Below are 17,447 nucleotides of genomic sequence, written 5' to 3'. Positions count from 1 at the left end.
CAAGGGTTTGGTAAGACAATGGACAGCTTAAAGATCAGGGACTATGACAGTATCACATCATTCCTTGGGTCTTGGGGACCCTTTCAACAAAGGATTTTTTTTGCACTGGCCATCAGCATCCTCCCAAATGGATTTGTTGGTACCATTATAATATTTATAGGTGGCACTCCTCCTCACGAGTGCTTTATCCCTGAAAACAACAATATCAATGAAATGTGGAGAAATGTGACGATCCCTTTGGAGACTGTGAATAGCATTAAAAAGCGAAGCTCCTGCTCAAGGCTCAACTTGGATATTGTCAGTAACTACTCTCAAAAAGGTATCATCCCAAATGCGGATGTAAATGTGAGTGATATTCCTTTAGAGAGTTGTCTGGATGGTTGGACTTACAGCAAAGAAATCTACCAGTCAACCATTGTCACAGAGGTGAGTCATCAATTTACTTCCATTTGCAAGATTTAACGTTATCAATGAGAAATTGTAAAATACAGTTAGATCTAACTATTCCAGTTAAAACACCGAGCAGAGTCAATGAGACAATGGTGAGATTATGGAAAATTGCTTCTCAAACTCATTCTATTTTTTAAAGTTGGCTAATAAAACATAGACCACCCAACAAATGCCAAGAGATATTGCTGCTATTGTTGATTTGTTGAGAAGCTGATGCACTAACTGACATGTTAAATCTATGACACACAATCTAAATACTGTTAACTATCTAATTTTTTAAGTATTTTTAAGATGCATTTCAGAAAACGAACACAGCAAACCTTAAACTACAAATTACAATGCTAATGATGTCTGACTGAGAGATATTATAGGCTAACTTTTTCAAGGCTATCATAATCCCTCCCTGTCAATTCTGTCCTAAACATCTCTCAAATACTTGTCTGTTCTTGTGTATATAAGTTAGCCAAATAATTAGGCGAACATGTCAGAAACCTCCATGAAGTGGCAGAAGGGGAACACAGATACCTCGACCAAAAGTGGGAGACCGGAGCATTTCTCTGGAGTCAGCCCTGGGGGAGAAGCTTGCTGGCGAATGTCTGGTGGCTAGGATTTCCTCCATGTGGCCTGGTAGGGTTCAACCCAAAAAGACAAATGGACGTCACCACCCAGTCAGCCCACCTCCTTCATGGATGGGCATGGGGGTCGAAGGCAGTCATATTGGCATGCTGATCCTAGGCGTAGACTGGTTCTTTGGAACGAAGAATGTCACATCTCAGGCAGGAAAGGAACCGGAGAGTCCCTGCCTCAAGCAAAGGACTTCAAGTATCTCCGAATTTCGAGGGTTAAATAAATCAACAGATTGACAGGCTGATTGGTTCAGTGTCTGCAGTTTTCCAGGCTATCTGCCAGATCGTGTTGAAGAGGGAGCTAGGCTGGAAGGTAACGCTCTCGATTTACGTGTCAATCTACAGTTCATTCTAACCCTCATCTATGGTCATGAGCTGTGGTTAAGGACTGAAAGAATAACATTGTAGATAAATGCAGCCAAAATGAGTTTTCCTTGAAAGGTGGCATGGCTTATGAGTACCTCCAACATTGTTCCCATCGATAGGATCAAGCTGAGGTGGTTCATACACACACACACACACACACACCCCACACACATAACGATTACCAGCAAATATAACGTTAAGTGTACACCAATTCAGATCTTAACCTGAACAGGACATGGCAAAATATTAAGGGGCATGACATGAGTCATGTCAGTTTTAATGATGAAGACAGACTGGAATACCCACTGCAGTTGTCTCGTCTGATGACAGTCAGTACAAAGGAGCACCTGAAGCAAAGGAGCACCGGGTTTTTAAAGGGCAGAATGAGGGCTGGATTCACGACCATTCAACACTACTACCATGTTTCTAATGATACAAAGCTTCATGCAAATGGGTGAAGTATCCCTTTAAGATTATGGTGCTGCTGCTTTTAATAAGAGATGTTTCATTTTGCTACTGTTGTATACTGATATCTAAATAGTGTGTCTCCATTTGCAGTGGGACTTGGTGTGTGACAATAACTACAAAGTTCCACTGGCTACCTCTATCCATTATGTTGGTGTACTAGTGGGAGCATTTTTGTCAGGCCAGATGTCTGACAGGTTGGTACTGCACACGGCAGTCTCTGAAACATTTAAGAGTCCGTTTGGGTTCTGAGGGAAAAAAAGAAAATCATATAATGTCTTTCTTTCACAGGTTTGGAAGGAGACCCACACTCTTTCTCATGATGGCTATACAGAATGTTGCAATAACAGCGCAAATATTCTCACCAAGCTGGGAGATCTTCACTCTTATTTTCTTCTTCGTTGGTGGGGGAGGATACTCCAACTATATTGTTGCATTTGTGCTGGGTATGTTTTCCAGTGAAGATATCAAGCATTCAGTATTTATTTGATACCTCTTGATATTGTCATATATCATTATATCTTTGAGCTGATAGGTAAAACTGAGAAAAAGCATAAACATAAGTAGGAAAGATTACATTTTTAAAAATCCCACAAAATGTGTAATACTAGCTTTCAGATACGTCTGTGTAGTTTAAATTAAGGATTTAAGAACACAGCAGTGTCAATAAAGAGGACGATTCCTATCTTAGCATGGGAAATAGTTGTTGGTAAAGGAGCTAAAATATTCAAGTCTGCATAATATTAATAATTTTTTCGAGGTATTTTTTTGAATGAGGTTCTACAGGAAGAAACTTGAATTTCAGTTTCATTTATCTTTTTCTCATCCAGGTACAGAAATTCTAAGCCCAAAAGCCAGAGTGTTCTTCTGCTCTCTTGGGGTTTTTATGGGCTCTGCTTTGGGGTACATGGTAAGCCCAGCTGCAGCTTACTTACTCCGTGATTGGCGAATGCTGCTGATTCCCATGGCTGCTTCTGGCCTGTTGTATCTCCCTCTTTGGTGGTAAGGATATTCAAATCATGTACAGTATCTTACACACATAGGCTGTCACACATTTGTGACCATTTATTGATGTTGCTTGGTGGGAGTTTTATCAGTTCATGGTATGAGGGAAACAAACCACTTCAAATACTCACTTACACCCCCCACCTCCACATGGCACATGGTAGATAGATTATTAAGCTGGGCTATTTCTGGAGAGAGTTTTAGGTTAATATGAAGGTGCACAAGCTATTATCTAAATACATTTTGTTTTCCAGTCCCTTAAAGGGAACTTTGTATGTGGTTGTCTATAGGCCCTTTAAGCATCGCCAACTGGTTTGGATTTGCGCATATATTCTCATTTTTCTGAGAGTCAATATTGTCATTGTTTTTTGTTATTGTGTTTTTTGTGTCCAGGATCGTTCCAGAGTCTCCTCGCTGGCTCTTTTATCAGGGAAGAGTGAAAGAGGCTGAGGCAATACTGAGGGACGCTGCCAAGATTAATAACATAGAGGCCCCACAGACCATCTTTACAGCAGCTGAGGTATCAGCTAATTGTTTTATGATTAACATCACAAAGATTAACCACATGTGACTCAGCTAAGAGTGCAGGTACAAAAGTCAGAGGTTCATTTCAATAAAGAATTAATCAAGTTGTTTATACTTAGGTAATATTCACCTGTTTATATAAACAGATACACAATAAAAGTCAGTTGTTCTGGGTGTAAATACAATAAAAGTAAATTGTACAGATAAAATGTGACTTTTCAGGCTAAATTGTTTTAACAATTCTTGTTATTTACAGATCGATGAAGTACTGGCTATGAAAAACAAGAAAAACAACTTATCAGTTATAAGCAACTGCAATATATTTTCTGTGACGTTGCTGTGTTCACTTCTGTGGTAGGTCTACAGTTTCCTTACACCTCAATCCATCACATCAAATTGACTAAAATCTCTGTTTTGTGTCTATTTTGAATTAATTTGTCACTGTTCGTACATCATGTCTTGTTCTGAATGTTTCTCCAGGTTCATCATCACCATCAGTTACTACGCTTTAACCCTCAATACATCAAACCTGCACGGCAGCCCTTATTTAAACTGCTTCATCTCTGCTGCGACTGAAGTGCCAGCTTATATTTTTGCTCTTCTGTTGCTCAAGTTTTGCCCCAGACGCTTCTGTCAGTCTTCAACACTGTTGCTTGGAGGTGTGATGATCCTCTGTGTTAATACCATCCCCATTGGTAAGTCTCAAACTATTTAAATCAAATAGAATAAAAACGTTTTCCTTTTGATATTTTTAGCAGTTAGTGATAATTGAATGTTTTGTTAATCCATCCAGTAGATGCTTATTACTACATACTATACTATATATTTTTTTTTAAAAACAGTTGCCATCCTCATTGTGACACTTGATTACTGTAAATGTTGCCCACTCTTAAAATACGTTCATATTTTAGTCTTTTCTTATTTCAAATGAAATATTTAGTGGGCTGACGGATCAACTCAGTTTTCTTACCAAAGGGACAAACCAGAAACACAGCTAAATTATAAACATTTAAACGGTAGAGTTCATATGGGGAAGTTTTACATTCCTTTGGTGAACTTTGGGGTATTTGTCTCACTCAGTGTGTGCTGTTTTTGATGGTTTCCTCAGGTCTTCCTGCTGTATCCGTGTCTCTTGAGATGTTGGGGAAATTTGGCATGACCGCTGCATTTTGTATTGTATATGCTGTCACATCAGAGCACTTCCCCACTTTTATCAGAAATACAGCAATGGGATGTTGTTCAATGGCAGCTCGTGTTGGAACAATCATCTCCCCCTTCATCATTTATCTGGGTATGGATTTATTGTTTTAAATATTGTCAACAGTAAAATTAATATCTAAAAGTTTTAGACAGTTAATTGGACAATAACTAAAGGCAGTCATCCATATATCCATAATCCTTGACAAAATTATGAATGGAGAAACATTTCTGCAGATTATTTGATAAAATAAGTTTTCTATTGTTGCAACAGCTTTTGGTTGTTTGTGTAAATCTAAGAAGAGATTTACTTTGACTTTGTTGCTGCAGGTCAATACTACAAGTCACTCCCGTACATATTGATGGGAAGCGTTGCAGTTGTTGGTGCTGTCTTAGCGCTCCTTCTCCCAGAGACCTTTAACAAACCTTTACCAGAGACCTTATCACAGATGCAGCAGATATTCAGGTGAGTTCATACACTATGCGGTATGTTCACAGTCAACAATGTTTCTCTAATTGCAAGATATAATATCAAGCCTTTTATTTCTACATGACTAAAGTCAAGAAAAATGCTGAGGGATGGAGCTGTATCTTCCAAGTCTTAGTCAACCCTCTGTATACTTTCTGTGCTACAGATACAAAAAAGAGCAGATAAATAATAAACAACAAAGTTTGCTTTAATTTTAACAAAGGAAAGACTAAAAATGGCTCACTTGCCAATTTTTGTGATTTTTATGTAATGTTGCATCTCTAAGAAGGCCCTTAGGGACCATCTTATAGAAGTGCAGCATGAACAATTATTAATGTATAATGATCTACTCTTCTTACCCCCGTTCTTAATTTGGTAGTTAATCTCTGATCTGTGATGCAGCTGCTGTTACTGTGTCACTAAATATCCTTATAACATTCAAACAGGAGACGAGGAAAGAAGGAAGAAGAAGCTGAAAAAGAAGAGAGCCCCGCTGATTATCAAACTAAGGAATCAAAGTTGTAGTTCACTGATTGACTGATTTTTATTTTATTTATTATTATTATTATTTTCTCTTTTTTTTGGGGGGGTGTATAAAATTGTTGTCATGACTCAAGATCTTACAGTTCTACCAATGACACATGTTAATTCATGAAAATTATGATACATAATCTGCTCATTATAGACACCATGCATTGCAGAATATATTTCATCTTAAATTGATATAATCATAGTTGAGCCTTTGAAATTCCTTGGTCAGTCTGGTATAAACAGTTTTAACTGTGTGTGTATATATTTAAAGCAAGAGTCATTGACAATGAACAACCTTGCTTTTTTGTTCTGATGGGCTAAATTTGTGTCTAAGAGCATGTGCATTTTAATAAAAAAATTCAAAGTGTTCACATGAGGACATGATAAAATCCCTCTTTTGTTTAATGATAGGCTTCGCTTTTATTTGTCTTTTCGGCAATAACTTCTTAATGAGAAAATAAAGATGACTCAGACATTTCCAATGTGCATGATTATTATTATACTTACCGTCAGTTCAGTGCAATGTTTTTGGTTTGAATACTAGTGTTTGCTCCGGCACCTTAAACTTCGATGATAATGTAATATAATATTCTGAGTGACCTCTGGACTCCAACACATAAGGGCCCCTCTGTCTCTCTCACTCTCACACAAGGATCAGTTTCCATGGTTTAAAAGTCCATCTGAACTCACCACGGGAGATGCTGAATATAAGTCGTTGGAACTTGAAAGGGATTCCTGAATAACATTTAGGGGAAGCCGACCACTTGTGGAGGCGTGAACGACCTCATGTTATCTGGTTGCGCCTAGGTCAAAACACTCTCACACTAAAAACTTGACTAACATGAGAGGAGAATGGTTTTGTTTCACCTGGAGTGTCTAAAATAGACTTTTACAAACTGGGGCTTGAAGAACTGTTCACCAACATGTTCGGTTTGGATATCAAAGAATGTTTATTATTAAAGTCAGATAATAATATAATTGGGACATGAAGAGTGACATTTTCATGCAACTTAGATTCTGCTACGACCATCTATGGCTGAATTATCTGAAATTGATGTTTCCGGTTTGAGAGGCATTGAACCCCCACCAGCTCAGGGGGCGCTTCCAGTGGGGGCTGCCGCCACACTCCGACATCTCTCCATGAATGCACGTCCACAAGTCCTGCTTGTGCATGTGTATGATTCAGGCCTGTGTGTGTGAGAACCATGTCTCTACAATAAGAGGGTGAACCAGGATATCCCTTCAAGGATTAAAACATGTACACAAAAAAGGTTGTCAAACTATTGCTTCAGTCCTGAGAGGTACCTCCTCTGATGGAGGCTGGAGGAGCATCTGCTGCTCCTCCACATGCTGGGCTGCATCAAATGGATTACAGTCACGCATAACTGTGTTTTTAGTGAGCATATTGCTGATGCTGTTCTGTTGAATAATACTGTATGATAATTACTGGTTAACTATAGTTCTGGGAACAAGAAGGTATTTTTTCAATGCTACATGGCCTCTTTGATGGCTGCAATTTTGTTCCTATTAGCTTGTAGTCAATTTACTTCTTCCCTGACATAGTCCCGAGGTTGTCTTTGGGGTTTTTTAAACTTTGACTTAAACTAAACGTCTAACAGTGGTGAGCTCATTGCTACAGTGGTCATCTTTGACAGAGCTACCCTTAAGAAGTAAAAGCCAAGACAAGAAACAACTGGATCATTGTTGAAATGGAGCTCAGCGTAAGTTCAAGCAGGAAGACTGGTATACTTTCACACGTTCATTCACCTTCTCATTCAACCTCAAACCACTTCCCGTAACACTTCCCCTGTCTCAAACTCTGATGATCAGCTGACAAACAGCGTGAATCATCTTAGTAATATACAAAATGAAACAAAATGAAAAAGTCAAACTATTTTGATTTTTTCATCTTTCCTTTCAATTTGGAACAAAAATGCAATTGCAATGCAATTTTTTTTGTTTGTTTTTTTTCTTCTTTTTTTGTATCTTGTATTACATTCTATTCAACAAATTAAGAATTAACATGATGTTTCATATTAAAAAAAACAGCCCTGAAATTACAGGTCATGTATTATTTATCATTAAGTAAAAGTGTGATGAGTGAATTATAGAATTATACAAACCATCAAAATCTAAAACCCACTGTTGGTCTTCAAGGGTTGGTAACTCACAAAGTGTTAAATGTTCACTGCAAAAGACAAGTATCGCTCTGTTAAAGAAAACCATTGGCATGTGCTCTGCGTTGCTAAAAGAAATGTGCTGGAGCTACAGTATTAGTAAAGCCTTCCCGAGATGTGCTTGGTTTAACTAGACAAAACCATGGTGGAGGGAGGTGCCCGCTTGGTAACCCTGGTGATTTACTGGTTCTCACAAACCATCTGCCTTCCCCGCTGAGTTTGGGGGATCACTTGGGGCTAGATTATGTGACAAATCAGCAGGGCTTCAGGACATGAGTGGATTACTCCATGGAGCACTTGTCTTTTTTATTAGGGCTCAAGTATCATCTGTTTATTTTCAAAATCATCATGTGAGAAAGCTTTCTGACCAGACTGGGAATATTTTAAAGTGTTGGAATTGAAGCATTGTTATATAGCAACACATGTTTGCTTGGTTTTTTTTTGTGGGTTTTTTTAGCCTATTTACCCTTAAAGACCTATACAGAGTAAATTTGGGGGTGACTGACTATTCTGCAGTTATTCAGTTTTTTAAAACCTTTTATGAAAGGTAATATCAAGTGCCATACATCATTTTAATCAGGAAAACATAAGTACCAAGTATCATTCAGGTTCATTAAAGTCCCAATTTTACATCAACCTGGTCTCAGAATGGAAGTAATTATCAGTATTAAAATTTAAAAAAAAAAGACAGTTGTAAAAAAGGTGTATTTTTTACGTTGAACTAAGACAGGACCTCCTGAATTTTTTTTCATAATTATTATTCATAAAGTGTTTCCCTGTTTCTAGCACTTTTGTAAACAAAAGTTCAAAAGTTATTAAACACTGTACGCAGAAGCTTTTTTTTAGCTGTGAGCAGGGCTCTCGTTCTAAATCCCTTATGGGCTCCTCTTCATCAGGACTTTAGACATCTGTCTCAGGGTTTATTGAGAGCAATTGTCCCTGTGTAATAACTTTCTTTCTGCTTTATCTGCAAACAACCTGTCTTCACATTAATGGTTTACCTCAGTTTGAAAATGATTTACTCCATGCCCAAGTATATATTGACTTGTTTCCTGATCCGTTCAAGGGCCCACTTTAGGCCAAATTGAACAAACATTTTAGTTATTCAGTTGAATATTTTAAAAGGGTTTTTTTTGAGTGTTTTGCTGCAATAAAGACACACAATGTATTTGCACAGCAGAGAGAGCCCCCTCCACACTGCCAAGGGAGGGGGGATTCTCAACTTCAGCAGCAAACACCACCAGAGGGGTGCTGGTGCCTGTTGCAGTGCCATTGATCCCAACCCATTGACAGCCCTTTGCTGGGCCCCCGCGACTATGTCGAGTTTTAAACAACAGGTTGCCTGCTCTCTGCATCATGGTTGCTCGACTGCTCGAGCTTTAGCCTCACTCTCTTTAACTCGCCTTACTCGAACATTTTGGATTATGTGGCTCCATTGAAGACAAAACGCAACAGAGCAGCAACTGAACCGTGATTAAATGACACTGCTCCTGTCATTTAACCACCATCTAATTTTTAGATTTAAAATCTGTGTGTGAGATAAATAGGGAGGAACTTGGAGGGGTATGAGCGTGCAAGAAGGACGGAGAAAGGCAAAGAGCATGTTGGCCAGTGTGTATAATCTGGCTCTTAGTCTCTGACTGGTTGGCTACACACGCTATACATTAGCGTATAGACAGTTCAAGGGCCCACTAAGTCCCCACCCCCTCTGCAATGAGCCATAAGCTCCGTGCCTGAACACACTTGCTACTTCTTGCATAACTCGAGATGTTTTCTAAGAGTAGCCTGTTGCATGTATGTAACCTCTGACATCAAGTGAAGCTGGCATATATATAACACAGCTTTATCTCTTAGAAGGGCCAAATTTGATTCACAGAGCAGTAGTCCAAATTTACTCTTGAGCCTTGTGGATGTGTTTTTTCCTTTCTTAAATTCTTTTAATATCAAGGGTTTTGGCAAGACAATGGGCAGCTTAAAGATCAGGGACTATGACAGTATCACATCCTTCCTTGGGTCTTGGGGACCCTTTCAACAAAGGATTTTTTTCGCACTGGCCATCAGCATCCTCCCAAATGGATTTGTTAGTACCATTATAATATTTATAGGTGACACTCCTCCTCATGAGTGCTTTATCCCTGAAAACAACAATATCAATGACATGTGGAGAAATGTGACGATCCCTTTGGATACTGTCAATAGTAAAGCGAAGCTCCTGCTCAAGGCTCAACTTGGATTTTGTCAGTAACTACTCTCAAAAAGGTATCATCCCAAATGTGGATGTAAATGTGAGTGATATTCCTTTAGAGAGTTGTCTGGATGGTTGGACTTACAGCAAAGAAATCTACCAGTCAACCATTGTCACAGAGGTGAGTCATCAATTTACTTCCATTTGCAAGTATTAGAAATTTGAAATTGTGAAATACAATTAAGTGTAATTTAAATTTATTGTTCTCATCTCTGTAAAAGGATGCGATGGTCAGTCGTGTCAATTGCGGCACTAAGCTCTAACAGGATGAGCACAGAGAGAAGTCCACAGAAGTAGATCATTTGTGACTTTATTTGTGCAGTTTCAGTGCTATGGTGGACTCTAAATCCAGACTGAAAATCCTCAAATAAACTGTTGTCATGGAGAAAGTCATATAACTGATAAACTAACACTTGCTCCAGGACCTTTGTGGTAAAAGGAAGGTTAGATAATGTAGGCCTATTGGGTTATTAAATCAAGAATGAAGACGAGGTTCAAATACAGGTGGAGTGCCACATTCTTTCAAATTTACTCACGCAACTTTGTTTCAGCATACACATTTCTGAGTTGTACCATGGAGCTAGTCTCTGCTGTTTTATAACCTTCTTGTTTTCGGGGGGAAATCAAATAAAGAGTAACTTATGTCTAAAACCCAGTAAATTGTGCTGCTGCTTGACTTGGCCAGGATGCTCTTATAAAAGAGATTCTAATTCTCAGTTGGAGTTTACCTGGTGAAATATAGGTGAAATAAACATTGTGGCAGTGATACTATATGTACATTTAGGAAGATTATGGTGCTGCTAAAAGATGTTCCATATTGCTACTGTTGCATGCTGATATCTAAGTAATATGTCTCCATTTGCAGTGGGACTTGGTGTGTGACAATAGCTACAAAACTCCACTGGCTACCTCTATCCATTATGTTGGTGTACTAGTGGGAGCGTTTTTATCCGGCCAGATGTCTGACAGGTTGGTACTGCACACGGCAGTCTCTGAAACATTTAACAGTCCGTTTGTGAAAATCATGTAATGTCTTTCTTTCACAGGGTTGGAAGGAGACCCACACTCTTTCTCATGATGGTTGTACAGACTGTTGCAATTGCAGCGCAAATATTCTCACCAAGCTGGGAGATCTTCACTCTTATTTTCTTCTTCGTTGGTGGGGGAGGATACTCCAATGTTCTCGTCGCATTGGTGCTGGGTATGTTTTCCACTGAGGATATCAAGCATTCAGTATTTATTTGATACCTCTTAATATCTGATAGAACGTATTTTGATGGATTAATTCATCTTAAATAAATAAATTTGTGGATATATCTTTTAATTGTGTCAACCATGTGAGAGTAAATCTTTTAGGTTTATGAAGTTGTAATACATACATGTGTAAGACAATACAATAGTAGCAGAGCTATATTTGGTTTGGAGTCAAGTGTCTGTTGTTGTCTGAGAGAATTTGCTTAACATAGATGTTTGACATTCGAGTCAAGGAGATGTGTTCTTCATGCCTTATACAGAGTCAAATATTCGGGGGCTGTCTTTCTATCAGAAAATAAGGAACACTGTGAAGAAGAATACTTTGGCCAGTGACTGCAGAGTCCTGGTCCAGCATGTTAGTGATTGTAAGATTATGAGAGTATGATTGTAAGATTGACCAGAAACGGCAAGTTTCTGGTCAATCATTGTTAAGTCTTGGTCAAGTATGTCTGAGTAATTTTCTGTGATGTAGGTATGTTTTTTGACCATGGCTAAATAAATCTTAGATGATCCACAAGTCTGTTTGACAATGTTCTCCTCATTCATTCAACAGAGATATAAAAACCCCCACCTTACAAAATCTTTAGCCCCGTTTCCACTAAGCCGTCTGGTATGGATCAGTAGAGTGTGGTATGGTTTGGTTCAGTGGAGCCTGTTCCTGTTTGCGATTCCCAGATAACAGTGCCATATTTGATAGCCGTCTAAGCCTGATGCCGATAGCTGCATCAGTTATGTAATAGCGTGAAATTATAGCAGCGCAAGAGTGTAGATCGCTAATAAATTAAACAAAGTAGAAAAACGCCACACAGTAAACAAGGACCAACATCCAGCAATTCATCTACTTTGTCATTTCAGAGCACCCCTCGTGAAATATGACCACCACTGATTACTTGATCTTTTTTATTATGAGAGAGGAATGGGGAAACTAAATGAGAGGTGAATTCACTTCATAGTATTTTGCACTACGGATGCTTGATATCAGGACAATTAACACACCTCTGATTGAGAAACTGTGCATGTGGCTCTTTGGTGCAAAATAAAATCCAACTTTGTTACAAAGAGGGCTGTGTGCCGCGAGGAGAAATACAGCCGAGTTGGGTATTTAAACACAGAGAGGTTGTGTTTGCCTTTTAATGCCACTGTCGTACGGGACCAATTGACGGACTGCAATCTTTAGCTCCACCTTAAAGTAGGACATTACAAGTTGGAAATTTGAGAATCTTTCCCAGCTTTAGTTTATGGAAATGCCACAAAATGCTGCATGCTGTACCGAAACTAACTGAACTGAACCGTTTGGTGGAAACGGGGCTTTTGTATATCATCATGGCCTGTTTGAGCTTTTAGGTAAAACACAAAGAAAATTAGTTTAAATAGAAAACTTTTACTTGACAGCCTCAACTATTTTTTTTTTTTTGCGTTACTCATCCAGGTACAGAACTTCTAAGCCCAAAAGAAAGAGTGTTCTTCTGCTCTCTTGGGGTTTTCATGGGCTCTGCTGTGGGGTACATGGCAAGCCCAGCTGCAGCCTACTTCCTCCGTGATTGGCGAATGCTGCTGATTCCCATGGCTGCCTCTGGCCTGACCTACCTCCCACTTTGGTGGTAAGAATATTCAACTCATGTACAGTAATTTACCCATTGAACCTAAAACAATTGTGACCATTTTCTGAAATTCCTTGGTGGGAGTTTTATCAGTTCATGGTTTTGGGGAAACAAACCACCTCCACACGTTATTAAACTGGGATACTTCAAGAGAGAGTTTTAAGTTAGTAAGGTGCACAAGCTATGACATATTGTTTTCCAGTCCCTTTAAAGGAAACTTTGTATGTTATTGTGTAGGCCCTGTGTTGTTGTGTACTGCCAACTGGTTTGGTTTTGTGCATATATTCTCATCTTTCATTATTGTCATTGTTTTTTGTTATTGTGTGTTTTTATTGTCCAGGATCGTCCCAGAGTCTCCTCGCTGGCTCTTTTATCAGGGAAGAGTGAAAGAGGCTGAGGCAATACTGAGGGACGCTGCCAAGAGAAATAACATAGAGGCCCCACAGACCATCTTTACAGCAGCTGAGGTATCAGTTTTATGAATATCATGTCATAAAGATGAACCACATGTGCCGCTCAGCTGAGAGCGCAGGTGCAAAGGTCAGAGGTTCAAGAACTTGTTATAACACAGTTATACTCATTAATCAAAGTAATTAAAGTTAAAACTATTCACAATCTTCTGGAACCAAACCACAGTTTTGACCAAATTGTGATCATAATAAAACACTTTTTCCAGCTTCATAGAATGGAATCAGTTGTCTTAAGACCTGTTGGTTCGTTGTTTACCTGGCAAACAGAGCAGAGACCAAATGGCCATGTGGTGTATTAAAACCACTTACTTCTATTCCACACCAGAATCTAAACTTGAGGAGGACATACAATCTGCTGCACGGTTGACAGGGATGCCAGCAACGTAGCATGTTTCTTAATTGCTGGCTTCAATAAACCATTTATTTTAATGAATCTTAAACCAGTGGCAAAATAAATCATATTTAATGTTATTATTGTAGTGTCAGTCTTTATCAAACCCCTGCAGCAGAACATATATGATAATAAGATCTCTATTTTTTTATTTTTTTTCAAGATTTATTTTGGGCCTTTTATGCCTTTATTATAGAGGGAGGAAAGTGGATAGAGTCGGAAGGGGGGAGAGACATGCGGGAAATGGGCCACAGGCCGGACGCAAACCCGGGCCGCCCGCGCGCGAGGACTATAGCCTCAATACATGGGATCGCGCGCCCTGCCGCTGCGCCACCGACGATCCCATAAGATCTCTATTTTAAATGATTCTGTACTTTTACACTCCACAGACCACTGAACGTCCTTTTATGAATGACTTACAGATGACATTTACAGTATTTCTGTCAATACTCCTTAATCATTTTCGAGGGTTTCAGCAGCTCAGAAGTCAAATGTAAAGAAGACTAGAATTATACTTTTCAGACTGAATTGTTTTAACAATTCTTGTATTTTTACAGATCGATGAAGTACTGGCTATGAAAAGCAAGACAAACAACTTATCAGTTATAAGCAACTGCAATTTGTTTTGTGTGACGTTGCTGTGTTCACTTCTGTGGTAGGTCTACAGTTTCCTTACACCTCAATCCATCACATCATCAAATTGACTAAAATCTTTGTTTTGTGTGTATTTTGAATTAATTTTTAACTGTTTGTATATCATGTCTTGTTCTGAATGTTTCTCCAGGTTCATCATCACCATCAGTTACTACGCTTTAACCCTCAATACATCAAACCTGCACGGCAGCCCTTATTTAAACTGCTTCATCTCTGCTGCAACTGAAGTGCCAGCTTATATTTTTGCTCTTCTGTTGCTCAAGTTTTGCCCCAGACGCTTCTGTCAGTCTTCAACACTGTTGCTTGGAGGTGTGATGATCCTCTGTGTTAATACCATCCCCATTGGTAAGTCTCGAACTCTTTAAATCAAATAGAATAAAAATGTTTTCCTTTTGATGTTTTTAGCAGTTAGTGATAATTGAATGTTATGTTGAGCCATCCAGTAGATGCTTATATATTTTAAAAAACAGTTGCCATCCTCCTTGTGACACTTGATTACTGTAAATGTTGCCCACTCTTAAAATACGTTCATATTTTAGTCTTTTCTTATTTCATATGAAATATTTAGTGGGCTGACTGATCAACTCAGTTTGCTTACCAAAGGGACAAACCAGAAACACAGCTAAATTATAAACATTTAAACGGTAGAGTTAATATGGGGAAGTTTTACATTCCTTTGGTAAACTTTGGGGTATTTGTCTCACTCAGTGTGTGCTGTTTCTGATGGTTTCCTCAGGTCTTCCTGCTGTATCCGTGTCTCTTGAGATGTTGGGGAAATTTGGCATGACCGCTGCATTTTGTGTCGTATGTGCTGTCACATCAGAGCACTTCCCCACTTTTATCAGAAATACAGCAATGGGATGTTGTTCAATGGCAGCTCGTGTTGGAACAATCATCTCCCCCTTCATCATTTATCTGGGTATGGATTTATTGTTTTAAATATTGTCAACAGTAAAATTAATATCTAAAAGTTTTAGACAGTTAATTCTCTGTGTGTTGCTGTATGTCTTTCAAATGGACCTTGAGTCTTCCAATAAAGAAATAATAATAATTAATTGGATAATGCCTAAAGACAATCATCCATATGTCCATAATCCTAAAACATTTAATTGACAAAATGATTTATGGAGAAATAATATTGCAGATTGTTTTCTATTGCTGCAAAAGCTTTTGGCTGTTTGTGTAAATCTAAGAAGTGATTTACTTTGACTTTGTTGTTGCAGGTCAATACTACAAGTCACTCCCGTACATATTGATGGGAAGCGTTGCAGTTGTTGGTGCTGTCTTAGCGCTCCTTCTCCCAGAGACCTTTAACAAACCTTTACCAGAGACCTTATCACAGATGCAGCAGATATTCAGGTGAGTTCATACACTGTGCGGTATGTTCACAGTCAACAATGTCTCTCTAATTGCAAGATATAATATCAAGTCTTTCATTTCTACATGACTAAAGTCAAGAAAAAATGCTGAGGGATGGAGCTGTATCTTCCAAGTCTTAGTCAACCCTCTGTATACTTCCTGTGTTACAGATACAAAAAAGAGCGGATAAATAATAAACAACAAAGTTTGCTTTAATTTTAACAAAGGAAAAACTCAAAATGGCTCACTTGCCAATTTCTGTGATTTTTATGTAATGTTGCATCTCTTGAAGGCCCTTAGGGACCATCTTATAGAAGTGCAGCATGAACAATTATTAATGTATAATGGTCTACTCTTCTTACCAACGTTCTTATTGTAGTTAATCTCTGATCTGTGATGCAGCTGCTGTTACTGTGTCACTAAATATCCGTATAACATTCAAACAGGAGACAAGGAAAGAAGGAAGAAGAAGCTGAAAACGAAGAGAGCCCCGCTGATTATCAGACTAAGGAATCAAAGTTGTAGTCCGATGATTGACTGATTGATTTTTATTTTATATTATTTTATTTTTTTGGGGGGGTATAACATTTTTGTCATGACTCAGGCTCTAGCAGTGCCACTAGTGACACATTTAAATTCATGAAAATGATGATGAATTGTCTGTTCACTATAGACATCATGCATTGCAGAATATATTTAATCTTAAATTTATATAATCATAGTTGAGCCTTTGAAATTCCTTGGTCACACTGGTATAAACAGTTTTAACTGTGTGTGTATATATTTAAAGCCAGTGTCATTGAAAATGACCAACCTCCCTTTTTTTGTTCTGATGGGTTAAATTTGTGTCTAAGAGCATGTGCATTTTAATAAAAAAATTCAAAGTGTTCACATGAGGACATGATAAAATCCTTCTTTTGTTTAATGATGGGCTTCGCTTTTATTTGAGGTCTTAAGACATGTGCCCTGTAGACTTGCATATTTATTACTATCTATTATAATAAATCAATACTTGTATTGTGTGTTTACAAAAAATCACGTTCCTCAGAAAACTCTACGTCTTCATAAACTTCACATGAAAGTACAGAGTGAAAACAGTGTTTACAGCAAATTATAAACAGTTCACATAATCCAATAAGGCTAAGACATGTGATCTGTATCTATGTGCATGTCAAAAGGTGAGAGCCCTAAGAGAAAAGTTACAGACCGAGATATCAGCAGCTCGGCCTGTACAGTCCCAGCTCTGTAAGATAGCTGATAAGACCTAGTTGTAAAAAACCTGTGAATCCAACGACGGACTGGACTGAGTTCAACATGGGCATGGACATTCATGCTGAGAAAAACAACTGCCCCAAGAGGACCTATCAGAATGATGTCTTTAACCACCAATAAAAATCATACTAACCACTGAGATAAAGAAAAACGGCATAGAGAAGAGATTTTTCACCATGACTCAATCAAAGGATTTAAATATGGATGTTTTTGATGATTGTGTCAGTTTCTTCAGCTGAAGAGCTGTCTGCTTTTGGATACTGTAAGGATGACACTACAATAACAGATTATAAAATAAAACAGGAAACACACAAGGGAAACAAGCACCAGTAAAGAATGAGAACTAAAACAAGATGAATAAATCTAAACTAATAAATCTAATAGATCTGT

At 38.3% G+C, this 17,447-nt stretch overlaps 1 protein-coding gene across 1 annotated transcript; it reads left to right on the top strand.

Moving 5' to 3' along the window:
* Positions 1-18: 18 nt before the first annotated feature.
* On the top strand, positions 19-16,344 carry LOC306831206 (uncharacterized protein; the record flags this gene model as incomplete). Its single annotated transcript, XM_079355159.1, is given in 22 exon segments — positions 19-426; positions 2,001-2,104; positions 2,199-2,353; positions 2,738-2,909; positions 3,306-3,432; positions 3,694-3,791; positions 3,918-4,132; positions 4,546-4,728; positions 4,965-5,100; positions 5,550-5,624; positions 5,864-5,867; positions 9,760-10,007; positions 10,009-10,177; positions 10,922-11,025; positions 11,103-11,257; positions 12,740-12,911; positions 13,252-13,378; positions 14,330-14,427; positions 14,557-14,771; positions 15,163-15,345; positions 15,650-15,785; positions 16,232-16,344. Coding segments are annotated over 22 exon segments (3,363 nt in total). The 3' UTR covers positions 16,311-16,344.
* Positions 16,345-17,447: the final 1,103 nt, after the last annotated feature.

This window comes from Symphodus melops (genome assembly GCF_947650265.1).
Source record: "Symphodus melops genome assembly, chromosome: 11".
Taxonomy (NCBI): Eukaryota; Metazoa; Chordata; class Actinopteri; order Labriformes; family Labridae; genus Symphodus; species Symphodus melops.
Note: the sequence above shows the minus strand (reverse complement) of the source record. Positions and strands in the feature narration are given on the sequence as shown.